Source organism: Dendroctonus ponderosae, unplaced genomic scaffold (genome assembly GCF_020466585.1).
Source record: "Dendroctonus ponderosae isolate FM_Combo_2020 unplaced genomic scaffold, Dpon_F_20191213v2 Dpon_F_20191213_9, whole genome shotgun sequence".
In the NCBI taxonomy this organism is placed as follows: domain Eukaryota; kingdom Metazoa; phylum Arthropoda; class Insecta; order Coleoptera; family Curculionidae; genus Dendroctonus; species Dendroctonus ponderosae.
Window position 1 is genome coordinate 2,673,379 of NW_026019116.1, and position 15,110 is coordinate 2,688,488.

The 15,110-nt window shown below is 36.6% G+C and overlaps 1 protein-coding gene across 3 annotated transcripts; it reads left to right on the forward strand.

Moving 5' to 3' along the window:
• Positions 1-467: 467 nt before the first annotated feature.
• Positions 468-11,291, forward strand: LOC109539126 (serrate RNA effector molecule homolog). Of its 3 annotated transcripts, none has more exons than XM_019906730.2 (13): positions 468-645; positions 733-881; positions 1,022-1,177; positions 3,126-3,341; positions 5,445-5,511; positions 5,566-5,731; positions 5,814-5,917; positions 5,975-6,068; positions 6,138-6,434; positions 6,499-7,244; positions 7,422-7,559; positions 7,743-8,236; positions 10,899-11,291. In XM_019906730.2, the coding sequence occupies exons 2-13, from the start codon at positions 760-762 to the stop codon at positions 10,978-10,980; spliced, it is 2,682 nt and encodes an 893-aa protein (XP_019762289.2). In that variant the 5' UTR covers positions 468-645; positions 733-759; the 3' UTR covers positions 10,981-11,291. The 3 variants fall into 3 exon arrangements, with proteins under 3 accessions (XP_019762289.2, XP_019762290.2, XP_019762292.2); XM_019906731.2 differs by having other exon boundaries at positions 3,150-3,341; XM_019906733.2 differs by lacking the exons at positions 468-645; positions 733-881; positions 1,022-1,177; positions 3,126-3,341 and adding an exon at positions 4,260-4,328.
• Positions 11,292-15,110: the final 3,819 nt, after the last annotated feature.

Genomic DNA, 15,110 nt, shown 5'->3' on the forward strand with positions numbered 1-15,110 from the left:
CATCTTTTTATTGTTGGTTAATTGCTATATAAATGCTTCTAAAATTTTCTTACATCGCAATTGAACCATGTTCTGCTTCAATTAGAGACAAAGAAATAATCGGCCTTTCGTTTCGTTTGATTATTTTTTATTTATAAATATTTTTTTTATTGATGAAGAGATAATAAGGTCTCTCTAAATTGATGAAGCAACCGGAGGAAACCATTTACCCAAAATCACACTGGCTAACAGAGACATTAAGCAAAACGGTTAACAAGGCAAGAAAAAACAGTCTGAATTATAACACAATATTTTGTGTCTCGAACATTTGTTTCATAGTCGGCCCATTGCATCATTGCCACATTTTGCGTTAATCTTCACCTTCGATCAGTTGGCATCTTGAGCGCGCAACTGTTTTCTCACTCCTACTCATGGACATTCTGGGTGTAGTCGATTTCACACGACGCGTCCTATTGAATTGTCAAATTCGACGTCATCCATCACTTGTCTTCATCTATGGTCAGCTATCTAGTCGCCATCTTTTCCATTTGCACCGATATTTCCACGCAAATTTCCTTAAATTTGGAAAACCGCTGGATACAAATTGCTGATTAGTGAACCGTTTGTGTTAGTGTACCTTAAAAGCAGCATAAACTATCTGGTCGAGTAAGTAACCAGCGTCTAACCTAAAAATTTATCTCGGCTGGTGAAAGCAACAGAAAGTTTCTCATTTAATTGTTTTGCAAATTAAAGGTCACAGCGAAATTGGCACACATCACTATGGCTGATAGTGACGACGAGTACGACAGGAAAAGGCGAGACAAGTTCCGGGGTGAGAGGGCGGAGGCCAATTATAGGGGCACTGATCGCGCTGCTAGACCCAGGGATGAATGGCCTGAACGGTAAGCATCTCTTCTAGGAATACGTATCAACCCCCCGAGCTATTACTTAAGTGCCAGTCCCCCTCAAATAATTGTTGAATTAGCAGTCATAAACGTGTTTACTATGTAGTTAATTTGATAATCTAAAATGTCTTGCTTAGGGAGAACTGGCCTAGACCTAGACCAAGGGAATACAGGCCCAGAGACAGGGGCTACTCACCAGGCATGGAGCCCAACACCAAACGCATGAGGCATGACTACTATGGAGGAGAAAGCTACTATAATCACTACCCATCTTATCATCAAGCGGCCCATAGGTGAGTTTGGCACTCACTTTGTTGCATTGTGTGGTTCAAAATATCAATTTTATAATGGGAGTTATTTTATTGATTACGTCCCATTCGGTCGGCTGCAGAATAATGTTCATTCGCAGGAAATTGCCTGCAGATAGAGCCAATTGTGTTCATTTCACCTGGATGTTTTTTAAATAGTGTGAATAGGATACCTACAGTTTCATTTCGTTGCAAAATCCTTGCGTTCCTAAATGTCGTGTAGGTACATGTATGATACGGTTAAACTTCGCATAAGCCGAGTTCAACCATTTTGCCTTCTTCATGTTGAATGTATTATTAGATACATTGTGAATAAACGATCACTTTCGAGCAGGCTTATTATACCTCTTACGCGAATACCATTTAACTAACGTACTATTCGGGCATTAACCAACGGCACATGTTATTCTCGAGATTATCCGGTAAATGTCGATATTAACATTATTCCGTACGTTAACCATGACATATTAACAATGTAAGGTGGCAATTCTTTGTTTTTTGTTGCGATTTGTTTAATTGGTAAAAATTCTTCTGAAAATTTCGGTTTGGATCTTTTGAGCGTTTCTCCAGCCTGGTAGATTCGTGGATCTGCGTATAAGCTTTTCGTTAGATTCTGATTAAAATACTTAATAAAAGTAAGTACAATTGTTGAAAGTTATTCATTCAGACTTTCAAGTTCAAAACCAAAAAGTTGATTTTTTGAGCACCTGTAAATAGAAGTGATGGGTGAAAAATTCAAAAACCATTTCGAGATATAAGCTCTTTCTTTATGCCTTTGGTGTTGAAATGCATAAACGTAGTTTTTGTGCAACTGGGAGCATGTCAGACTTTCAGCACGTTGCATTATTTTATTTTCCACTTCTTTACGAATTTTATCTGCAGCACTAATTTTTTGCTAAAACACTGACTGACAGAAAAACGAAGATAATCAAGTTTCATCAATCTTGTTTTATAGTGGCCTACTTCTAGAACCGAAATGATGACTTTGAAACGCTGTGAAGAAAACTACTCATAAATCAAGAGAAGTTTTAAATAAAACATCCAGTTAAATTAACAATGTGGAACTTTTCTACACCAAAATAATTGAAGAAAAAAAGTTAATCCTGAATTCTGAAAAAAAGTTTGAAAAAAGATGAATTCATGAATGAAAGTTCATGAATTTGAAGAATCTGTGAAGAAAACTGCTCATGAATCAGAAATTTCAAATAAAACAGTTAGATAAATTACCAACATGGCACTTTTCTGTACCAAAAAATTCATGAAAAAAAGTTCTATTCTTGTTCAGCTGCGAGCATGACAAATTATCAGAAAGTTTGCATTGTTTCATTTTCGATTCTGTAGGACCTTTATCTGTAGCACTAAAATTTTTCGAAAACCCTTACCGACTGAAAACGAATTGGATTAGAAAAGGCTTCAAACAGAACTCAAATCGCGCACAGCAATCAAGTTATCATCCACTAGCTAACTTTGGGTAAATTTGGCCGTGTCATTTTTTTTGTTGAGCGTTTAGTTAAGTTTTCGCACGTAAATTCATACTGTGATATTGAACAAATTCGATTCAATTAAATACATTTTTCTCTAAATTTAGTATTACGTATTGTATGCAGGCAAATGTCCAAATATGCAATAAAAAGTAGGGCATTTCATTTTAAAAGATCTAACTTTGGCCTGCTTGTGCATTTGAGACATCCAGTAACAATGAATTTTATCTTATAATAAACTAAACTGAAAAATATTAAATATTTTTCTCAACATTTCAATCAGTAACCCTGTACATGATATTTAGGAACAGTCAGTATATCGATCCATTCAACAAGCATGCATAGTTTTTTTATTTTGTTAATTTAGCTGCATTATTTTTTAGATCACCTTTAATTTGTCCTAAAATGAGCGACTAACGAATTGTACTAACACGCGCGATTTGTTTTCCTAGTTTTCAACGCAGTTTTTTCTTCAGAGAACCCGCAGGAGTGCCAGTCACTCAGGGTGAGGGTCAGCAACCCCCCATGATGTCGTTCAAAGCATTTCTAGCCACTCAGGATGACAACATTTCAGATAGCGAAGCGATTGAGAAATACAACGACTACAAGCTGGAATTCCAGAGACAACAGTTGAATGAGTTCTTCGTTGCGCATAAAGACGACGAATGGTAAGCGTTTTTTCGCACCGAAAATTATCGATTAATCAATAACCTTTTTATTAGTTAGCCCTCCCAATAATTAAATAGGTGATTTTGATTGAGTTGGGTTCTTTGGAGGTAAATCGCTGTGTGCAGCACTAAAGAGTGTTTTCAGTTCAGTTGTTTTATCTGCTTTTTTTCACATTCAGTCTGACTTGAACCCAACCAGACTGAAACAGCGCGAATTGATTTGTATATGTTTTTTAGTTTGTTGGCACATTGCAATAACTTGAGACTAAAAGTGATTATTGATATTGTTGGTTTTTCAAACAAGATTTTTTGGTTTTTACTCTCAATGTTTGTACGTATTAGGAAGACATGCTTTGACTAGTTCAGTAGATGGACGAAACGCGACTATTTCGAGTAGTTTTTCGGGGTTTTAGGCCGCCTTGGAAAAAAGTATCTTCTTGTCGTTTTGGTCACGTTGGTTTGCTCGTCGCAGCAATCATCTCTGAAGATGAAAGCCACTCGTGCTTGCAAAACGTCGGGAACAAACTCTTCCACTACGGCCTGGAAGCGCGAAAAACTCATCAGTTTCTAATTATAGTTTAATAAAATGTTTTTGAGGACCTTTAATAAAAGGTCCCCAAGGAAACATTTTGGAAAAGGAGGGATTTTTTTGGTTTCAATGTTAAATCATTTTTCCTAATACTGAGCAATTACTTTAACTAGTTTAGCCTTGTATCATCGCAATGAAACAAATCATCTGTCACCGCTAGACGAATGATGAATAACTCAGACATTTCTTCTGCAGCCTCGTAGAACCCCGAGACGCAGATATCTGTCAGCGTTGCAAAATTTGTGTGATGACGGCTCTATGCGCGTTTTTTAAACTCGTTATAAGTAAATACATAGAGCGCAGTCATAGGTGGATTTCCGTTACCGTTTAAAGGTCATGCGCGCAATGCATGAACCTTCGCGCGATCATTTTTTGACAGGTTTTACTGACCAGGACAGGTGAGATAGGATGTAATAAGCACAACGTCTAGAATATTAACGTTGACTGGAGTGATGTCTGAATAGGAGATGTTTGAATGGTTGTGTCGGGCAGAAAAAGCTCCTTTTTTATATATTTCTATGAAAAAACACACTTAAGTATTTTGTTATTTGATGAGCTTCTTCTGCCTGCACGGTGGAAGGAATTTCCAAACTTTACTTTCACTTTGGTAAACTGTTTACTAGCTAACCAAATACCTCCCAAGTAGCCTAAATGGTAACGAGAAAAACCGTGTTATGCCAGAAAATTGGCGTCATTCATCTGGGGGTCTTTAGAGAGAACAGGGAAAAAATTAACTTATCACAAACTGAGAAATTTGCAAAAAAGTAGATCGGAAGGTCGGCAACAGTGTTTTTCAAGGTAATATGTATCATTAACGTTACGCAAATACCTGCTGCCCCTTAAATGTCAAAAGCTCAAGTAACCATAGGTAAGCACAGAAAGTGAGGTTGAAATGCAATGAAATAGTTAGTATACCCCGTCACGTTATGTCAACAAACCCATAGAAAGTGAGGTTAAACATTGTGATCATTGGCGGTGACACGAAATTCTTAGTTATAAATTTGTGGGTCTCAAAAGAATCGTTTTGAAATGTGGACAATTCACACATTCAACCCCAACCCCTCTTGGTGGTCCGTTTTTTCTTAAGGTGACTTATTAAGTTTCTGACTGTTGACGACAATTCTGACATACTCGCTCCGATCTTGTACGGCTCTGAAAAGTGCATGAGCATCAGCACAGCAGTTCTCTTTCTCTTCCCATTCTCTTGTCTGTCCACGGAATTGTAAGTCCGGTCCTCCACTATCTGCATCAAATTATAGATTTATACTTTTATATTACTGCTTAAAAATATACTTACTAACTGGAGATTTCAGATGTTTTTAACGTAATCGATCAACTCGCTTCTTCGTTCCATTTTGCTACTTGGTTTTTTTAATGGGCAATAATTATCATTTCCCTAAGTGTAGACTATAGTTTGGAAAGTGCATGTTTTGATGCTTGTGAAAGTGTCAAAAGCACAGCTTTACATGCAGTTGCTGCAACTAACTTTTTGCCTTTTTGGGGCATCTTTTTAGGTTTAGAATCAAGTATCATCCGGAAGAATCGGTAAGGCGCCGCGAAGAACAGGCGACAGCCTTGAAGGTAGCTGCTCAAGTCGTCATAGGGAAAATTAACTAAAAAAATATGTGCTTTTAGCGCCGCCTAGAAGTGTTTGTGGACTTGCTCAATTCCGGCAAAATCGAGAGCACCACTGTCGACTGTTCTCAGACGACCAATCTTCTGAAGCTCTTGGATACTGTGGTGATTAAACTGGAAGGGGGCACTGACGAGGACTTGGAGTTGCTTGAAAATGAGTATAAAGGTGTGCATTTTATTGAAAAAATTCGTGGTTAAAGGGGTCTTCAAAATCCTGCCAGTTGCTATATATTTTTTGAATTGAACAGAAATGGAGGCAAAATACCGGGAACAGAAGGAGAAGGAGGCAGCAGCTGAAAAGGCAAGAGAAGCCAAGGCTGCAGAGGATGCAAAGAAAAACCACGAAAAATCAGTAAGTGGCTGTAACCTTTTCTGGATATTACTTTAGTAAAACCTTTTGTAACTCCAGTCGGAGGAAGTGAAGGTAAAGCTCGAGAATGAGGACCCGAAAGCAGAAGCCAAGACAAACGGCGAGAAAAACAACACTGACGATGAGGCAGGAGGTAAGATACTACACATTAAATCCCAGGTTTCAGAATATGTGATAGCGTTGATGTGAATTGTTTCGGCAGAACTGGTTGACAAAGAGGATGGGGAAACTGATGAAAAGAGCCAAGATGGACAGTCGGAGGTAGTGGAAAAAGGTGCTTTAGATACACAAGAAAAAGAGAAATCGGTCACTGAGCCAGAGCCCAAACCACAAAGCCCAGCCGCCGAGGAACCAAAAGATGTAGAGATGAAGGATGAAAGCGACCAGGTCTCTAAGAACGCCGAAGAAGACGGAGCTGCAAAGAACAATCTGGAGGAAAGTTCCACGAAGCAGAATGAGAAGCCTGCTAAGGAGAAGAAGAGAAAGCGCTCCTACTCAGGTAAAATTCACAAGCGTTCACTCAGTCAAACACTTTTGCAACTAACAACATTTTTTTGTTGCAGGAAGCAGCAGCTCTTCGTCAAGCTCCAACAGCTCAAGTGACGACGAAAATCCCGAGGAAAAAACCGAAAAAAAGGACCCAGAAGACGGCAAAGAAAAAGAGAAAAAAGAGGCAGATGATGGGGACAACACTGAGAAGGATGATGTCGAAGTCATTATAGACGATAAACCGGAAAAACCACGAGCCCTGCATAAAACTACATCGATATTCTTAAGAAATCTGGCACCCACAATCACCAAACAGGAAGTCGACGCTATTTGTACCAGGTACCATGGATTTTTGCGAGTTGCTCTTGCTGATCCGCAGCCGGAAAGACGTTGGATGCGCCGCGGATGGGTTACCTTTAAACGTGACGCAAACATCAAAGAGATTTGCTGGAATCTCAATAACATCCGGTTGAGGGAGTGCGAGCTCGGCGCAATTGTTAATCGGGATCTAAGTAGAAGAATTCGACCTGTCAATGGTATCGTGGCCCACAAGCAGGTCGTTCGATCGGACATCAGAATCGCTGCCAAAGTTACTTTGAACTTGGACGCCAAGGCCGGGTTGTGGGTGGAAGATGCCGACAAGAAGGATAAACCACAGCAAACGTTTGGATTGGTTTCGAACAACCCAGTTCTACACAACATTACTGACTATTTAATAGAGGAAGCCAGCGCAGAGGAAGAGGAATTGTTGGGGCTGGAACCCACGTCGGAGAATCAAGAGGCGGTCACTACAGTTGATAGAGATGAAAATCTTATCGGGGTAAATATACTAGCCACCTTTTTATTTAACATTGAAAAATGAGATTAAAAATAACTTTTTCCTTTTTGTCTGAATAAATCCCAACTAAATTTTGCTCCTAATATGAATGTGATAATCTTTGATTGTTCAGGGAGCCATTTTTGTTTATCGGTTATCAACTGTGATATTTTGTTGCAGGTTTTGGATAGAATTATTCTGTATTTGAGAGTAGTTCATTCAGTCGACTATTACAATCACTGCGAATACCCGAATGAAGATGAAATGCCAAACAGATGCGGCATTTTGCATGCACGGGGTCCACCCCCAACTTCCAAAGTAAGTTACCTTAATTAGTTTATGCAGACACTTTATTTGGCTCATCCTGTATATGTTTGAAACACATGAACAACATGAATAGTTTTTGCAATAGTTAGCAAATTTCTCAGATTTCACAAAAACGCAAATTTTAATCGTACAAGTCAGGGTTGGTTTGTATTGTATGTCATCACTTTGTTTCAGACGGACATGACGCAATTTATTGGGACCGCGATCGAGTCAAAAATGTCGAATTTCCTGCCCGAGAAGCCGACTGAGGACAAAGACAAACATGAATCCAAGCTGGTGTTTATGGCGTTGAAAGACGTTGATACGGAGGTGGATAAATTTGTGCAGGCAAACACTCGAGAATTGGCGAAAGACAAGTGGCTTTGTCCATTATCGGGGAAAAAGTTCAAAGGTCCAGATTTCGTGCGCAAGCATATCTTCAACAAGCACGAGGAGAAAATTGAAGAAGTTAAAAAGGAAGTTGAATTCTTCAACAACTATCTGAAGGACCCCAAGCGCCCGATGCAGTCGGATTCTCCACAGCCAAGGCGAGAAGAAACTCCAGCATTCAATCACTCGAGTTATGGAGGATTTGGAGGCGGCGGCGCTGGAGGTGGATATGGCAGGCCACAGCCTTATTACAATCAAGGATTTGGACAAAGATCCCGAGGTTACGCACCTAGAGCAAGGTAAGAGTTTGTTCAGTAATAACTGCCTGTTTTCCGTTCCTGAAATTGAAGTCCTGCAGACAAATCACACTGCAATCGTTCTGCTAGTTGATTTGTTCTTTTATTTTAATTTAGATGAGATCGAAAAGCAGATAAAGTTTAATGGGCACATAATCAGCCGTATTTTTAACTTTCCCTGCTTAGTTTGAATTTTGAGTTCCGTGTGCAGATATAGTAAATTTCCTGTCAGTTCCACTTACTGCATACATTCGCGTTAATGAAGGTGCGTTAGTCAGTTTAAGGAGAAGAACTCCGATAAAAACACGTAAAGGTTGATTCTCACTATGCGCTCAGCTACGGTACGGTTACTATCCTGTTGCGGTTGACAATTTGGACTAGTGTTCATATTATACAGTCAACTGCTTTCACGCTGAATCTAATATTTTCAGGTTTATTACCAAAATTATCGGCGTTGTAACATGGATATATTTTCGTTAACAGATTTAGCTGCAAGCAGCAGCTTGTTATATGTTGAGATGATGAAGAATGCGAAAAGAAAAAACGTAATAAGTTATGGCTTCACAATGTTTTAAAAAAGCGAAAAACTGCAGGGGAGTGTTTCACGTTATGTAACGGACTTGTGGATGATGAGTGAACATTTTTCCAATATTTTCGCATGACAAAATATACATTTCAGTATATTTTGTATAGAACTTTAAATTACTTTAATTTAAATGCCCGTACAATCGATCTTAAAACATAAACTCTATCTAGTCGTCATCTATCAGACTAGGCCTGGGTAACTCAGTGATTTTTTAGGAGTTGTTTGCGCAGTGCTGCGCAAATGGCTTGATGCGCCAACCCAAGGCACTGACGCAGTAACTCAGTAACAGTTGATTTGCTGGAAAAATGAGATTCGTTTTCAGTTCAAAAGTTTTCAGATTTATTTTAAGGGCCATTTATTAATAATATATTTAAAATTTCGAAGAGATTTCAGAATTTTCAATTTTAGCAAAGTTGCTCTTTCTGCAATTTGCTTCTAAAGTGTCAGTTAAAAATACTGACAATCTTCAGGCAATTTTCGCGAAAAATTATAAAATTAATTTTATTAGGACACTTACCTCCTTCGTCGCTTTGCAAAAAGTTTTCAAATCTCTTTCTAGCTTCGAAGTTTGGACAAAAAATAAATATTTTTTTATCAAACAAAGATCAGAATAAGCGAACAAAGATCAGAACTCGTCACCCGTATGCCTCTGAAGACTGTCGATTTTGTTAAAAAAAACTGTTGTTTTGGAGTTTTGGCTGATTTTTTTTCTTGCTTTACTTTCTTCTCAAAAACGCTCTATTTTGTATAATTTCACTTAAAAATACTGACAATCTGGAGATTTTACGCGAAAAATTACACGAGAATTTTATAGCTTTGTAGAAATTTTACAAAAAGTTTTTTCAGAGTCTAATTCGGCACAAAAACGAAAATAAATTTCTTCCGTTTTTCTCCGAAAATCATTAAGGTTTTCTCAAAAACCGGTCACAAAACTGAATGTTTTTAATCAAAAGTGCAAAAAACGATATTTTCTGATACTTTTCGTCTGTTCAATCAATCATTCAGGGTCTTCAGCGAAAAATTACAGAATTAGTTTTGTTAGAAAATTGGCCTCATTCTTCGCTTTGCAGGGAATTTTACAAAACTCTTTTCAACTTCGAATTTAGCACAAAAATAATTTCGAAAATTCGCGACTCATCGCTCTGAAGATTTTAAAAGTTTCTTTAAAATTTCATGTCTCCGGTTTTAACAAAGTTTTTCTTAAGCTATTATTTCTACGCAAAAAAATGCATTCTTTTCTAAAGTTTTCCTTATGAATACTGACAATCTTATCTCATTATAAATTAAATTTTATTGAAACACTCGCCTCCTTAACCGCTTTGTAAAAAAATTTGGAATTTGAAAAAAAATCGAAAAGCCTAATAATTTTTTATGAGGTTTTTCCCAAAAAAAATCCGACAACACTCAAAACAAAAGAAAACAAAAGTTTCAGAACAAAAGAAACTTTATAATCAATTATTTGGAAACTTCATCACCTTCGTCGCTGTGAATAATTTGTTTTTTTTTTATAATTCTGATTTGTTCACTTTTGGTTGTACTGTAAAATAGTGGCAAACAGAGAGTCTCTTATGCAAAAAAAATGAGAGATCGAATTTACAAGAAAACTCTTTGTCTTTATAGTTCGGTCTTCTTTATGTTCTTTTGGGGTCTTTGTCTAATAGCTTCGAAATTGGGACAAAATCGAAACAAAGTTCTAAATGTTAAAGTTCTCAAGCTTATCGCAGTAATCTGACACATAAATAAACCGTGCCTTGGTTTATCGGTTCTTTCGTTTGTTTTCTTACGTTCAAAATGTCCGAAGCTTGAGTAAAGCGCCAAATGTGAATGCAAATATGTGAGAATCAACCTTAAATTGAAGGAAAGTAATGAGGGGAAAATATAAAAAAAGACAACGAGAATGTCAAATTCCAGTGTTTATTTGGTTTTTTTTTTGAGAAAACTTAATTTATTTTTGACTGAAAATACATTTTTAAGGAGTCATTGAGGGTTAACATCCATTTTGATGGATGTTTTACTAGTGTTTTTTCTTACAACGAATATTTGGTAGAGTAGTTGGTTTCAATGTGATGTTGTTTCCAGAGGAGGACCTGGTGACTTTGGCAGGCCGATAATCCACTATAGAGACTTGGACGCTCCCAGGGAACCTGAGGAATTTATCTAAATATTTACCATCCGTCACATTTTATACCCCTAAATATACGCGTTTTCAAAGTTCAAGCTTGAATATACAGCAAACTGAATTCATGTATATTAATTATTTTAAGAATCATTAAAACACGTTAAATTGTCTTAAGTTGAATAGAACTTTTAATGCAATGATGTTTGAGGAATAATCGATGCAGTTGCGGGGTGAATCTGCTTTTCTTCATTTAATCCACCTCGACGAAGGCACTAATTGTAAGTTTAGATGCGACTACTGTGAATATCAGGTATTTGTAGTTTTATTAAAGGAATAGGAACAATTTGTGTCTACATTGAGAAGTTTCATTAATAATGTGTTCCAATTTAGCGCTCGCTATACAGGGTGATTTCAAATCGGTGTCAGTATGCGACTTGTATGAGGAAAACAGAGTATAGTTGCTTAGGAATTAATGTTGTTTTCCACATACACATCCAGAGGTATGAGCATTTTGAATCACGCTGTATATAATGTCCTCTCCATCCTGTCTAATTTTTAGGTATTTCCTTTCCCTTCAATTCTAAATCGATGGTGTTCTGGTTAATTAATTAAATTTAAATCTGCCTAGTAATGTTCAATGCATCATTTGTAGTTTCGGTACATATACAGGGCGCTGGTAATAACGGAGTAATAATACTGATCCAGAAAGTGTTTATTGCTATTTCTGAACCTTTTCATCCACCATTCCACCTTGAGAATAAATTCTTCGTTGCTGTAGGCGATGGTCCCCATAACAGTTAGCGTTACATTTCCTTTGGATATTTTGGCGAAGGTACCATTTATCCATAGCTTATTTAACCCTGTTTCTCTTTTCCCTATTTAAATTATTAGGAATTATCGAAATATATTTTTTTCTTGGTTTTTGTGTTGTTAACTTTCAGCATTTGATTCTAGAGCGAAAAGCGGATAAGCCCCTACATACGTTGATGGAGCCTCCCACCGATGGGGCACCCATTCACGTCGCCTCTTTATCGTTCGCAATGCAATTGAAACGGCGATTTATCATTTTTAATCCTCGCACGGACCCTGGGAAGGAAATAATTATAAATAACGCTCCGCCGTAATTGATTCCCGCTCCACATGACTAGGCAAATGCAAATAAATGGAATTCCTCAGGATGAGTATCGCACCTGCAAGAAGGTGCCCCAGGTATTCTCGACGCCCACGCGAACCACGCTCGCAACAAGTGTTTTTCTTCGCTTCCCGCCGGTTCTTCTTCGGCTTGTGGGTCAAATCTATATAAACGCGACTACGCCATCGGATCATCATTATTTTTGTTAAAATTCATCTTTTATTTGCAGTTCCACCACGATCGAGCTTTTTTCTTGCATATTTAACGGGCGCTTGTTATTTAACAGTCGCATCGGCAAACTGCAATTTTGCGATCATTCACTTCAAAATTACCTCGTTTCCTCTATTAACTCGCATTTTTTTTGGCTGAAAAAATCGAGGAATTAATGTAGGTTTCATATTGATTCTTGGTACGAAATTATCATTTGGCCGATCCGTTGGGAATTATTAAACTTCGGAACCGCCCAAAGGTTCTAGTCGCCGGCTCAGGCCGAGTACCGGGTCGTGTAATGGCCCACGATTCACCTTTGAGCCACATTTTAAATTGAATATAATTATCAATTATGAGAGTGCAGTCTGTGATTTTCTCAGCGAATTAATTAAACGCTTCGATATGGAAAAGCTGTCTCTTATCGCTTTTTAATTGAAAATCGCCCGCCTGCATGAAAGTACATAAGCGTGTTTTACAATTAGAGCATTCGAATTCTCCAGTAAAATATCCCCAAATAAACACATACCATCCCCATTTATCAGTGGGATTAATTGCACTCTAAAGATGAAATAAAATACTCTTTCAGGTTTGCATTGTTTATTTGATCGGTTTCGGAATTTCAGGCAAAAAATTGTTTACGTTTCACATGTTTGATTTCGGCGCATCTGCAATGCGTGCAATATTCTTAATCTTTGTTAATGAATAATTTTACTGCAAGTATGTTCGTTTTATATCGGTTTTGAGACTCAAAGTGATGGTTTTGTGCTATGATTATGGGGGCATTTTGCGGGTTTTCTACAACACTGCAGGGTGAGTCTGCATGTTTAAATTTATTTTTAGGGCATTTCTGGGTTTTAGTCATGAAACAAAAACAAAATTCGATTCAAGTTGAGTATTCGGTTTATTTGTCTACGAAACGATTTTGTGTGTTTTTGACTACACTTTTCCTTAAAATTGGCTTCGGAATTATGCATAAATTTCAACTCCCGGTCGTTTTGCCGTTAATATAGGCACATGGGAACCTGTACGAAAAACGGCGAAATTATCACAATATTTTTGCCGGTAAAAATCAAACGATTTCAGCTTTAGTGTATACATTTTTGCCTTTTTTGTAATTGCTTATCATTAAAATACTCGAATTTGAAGAAATATGTCTACAATGTCCCTAAAAATGCGACCTGTGTGAGTGGAGAAGAGGACATTTTTCTAATACATGAAAATGGAGTGGACAACAACTTAAAAAATTACTCAAAAATGATCACATGAAAGTGTTGATAGAAAATTTGATGTATTTTTTTAAGATGTTAATATATATTCTTGGTGCTCGCTGTATGTGCGGCGGCTGTACATTTGTTGCGTCTGAAACCGTGTATGATTGTTTTATATTTATAATTGTTTTCTGTGGCAATCTTTAGACGTTTCATTTTCTGGGTCTTATTCAAAATAAGACTAAAAAATGAAGTTGAATTGAATTTATTGCTATATATATTGTTTATGTTATTGTTAATTTTGAACTAAAATTATTGCAAAGAAAACATTTCAGTCAGAAGGTGTTTTAAAGTCAATTAATCTACGTGATGGGAGCATTATACAAAGTGTAATTAATAAATTCGAGGATTTGAAGTCTGGTTAGCAGGATAAAGCTTTAAATGCAAAAATTCGCAGAAAGCGAAATGATTTCAAGTGGCTTGTTCCAAACATTCCAAGCTTATTTGAAGGTACTTAGTTTTTTTAACGAAAAAGTAATTTTTTTGTCACCGATCGCAGTTATTTTATTATATTTTTAAAAGAAAAGTTTAATTGCGTTTTAGATCACACACTTACACGTAATTTTATCCGTTTTTTACACACTTTTTGAAATAGTTTTCTTTATAATGGATACATATGAGAACAAACCGTTTTAATTTTTTTAACGAATCGAAAAATGCAACTAGCGTTTTAAAATCTTATATAAATATTATACAAGAAAACATATTTAATGCGTGAAAATATACAATTTCCCACAATATGGCATGTTCTCAATTTTTGAAAGCATTAAAACGTTTGCATTTTTTTAAATTTTCTAAAGCCGAAACCGACAGAGAAACGAATAAATTCTGAGCATAAATGCTAAAGATGCGCCGAAAGTATATAGAGCAACATTTTTTCAAAGGCAAGGTTTTAACGAAAGTAAAGTTCAAATAGTTCACGTTGTGTGATTTTATTTTTGGAATTTTTAATTGTTATTGTTATTAAAACGCATAAATGTTTATGTTTTATTGAAATGCAACAAAATACTGTTGAATATTATTTGTTAACTCTTAATTTGAACGAATAGTTAAAATTAATTTAAATTTGAATCTAATGCCTGTAATAGAATATATTGCAGCAGAAAAACAACTAAATTAATTTTGGAAATGTAAATGCAGTTCAGTCCGGGAAAGTGATGGAGATTCTCTTAAAACTCTTTTGTGTATTTGATTAATCGTTCTAATACCCCATACGCACAGAAAATCAGGCATTTTTTCATAAATCGCCCAGAGCTACTTACTTTCCTCACTTTTTGTTTAATTTTCTTCAGGTTTGTTCCAGTTATATTTTTATACAGGGTTATTCACGCTATACGGCACGGACGTTTGCGGCTAAACCGTTTGTTTTATTATTTGATGAATCCACAGACGCCTATCGGGTGCACATTTTACAAATATTTTTGTAATATACAGAGTGTCCCAAAAGCCTTAAAAGTATCAAAGTTTTGTTTTTCTAAATGAAATACCCTATATATTATTGCATTTTTGGATTCTCTGAGCAAAATAAGTGTTTGTTTTAATAAGATTTATAATGTCTAAAT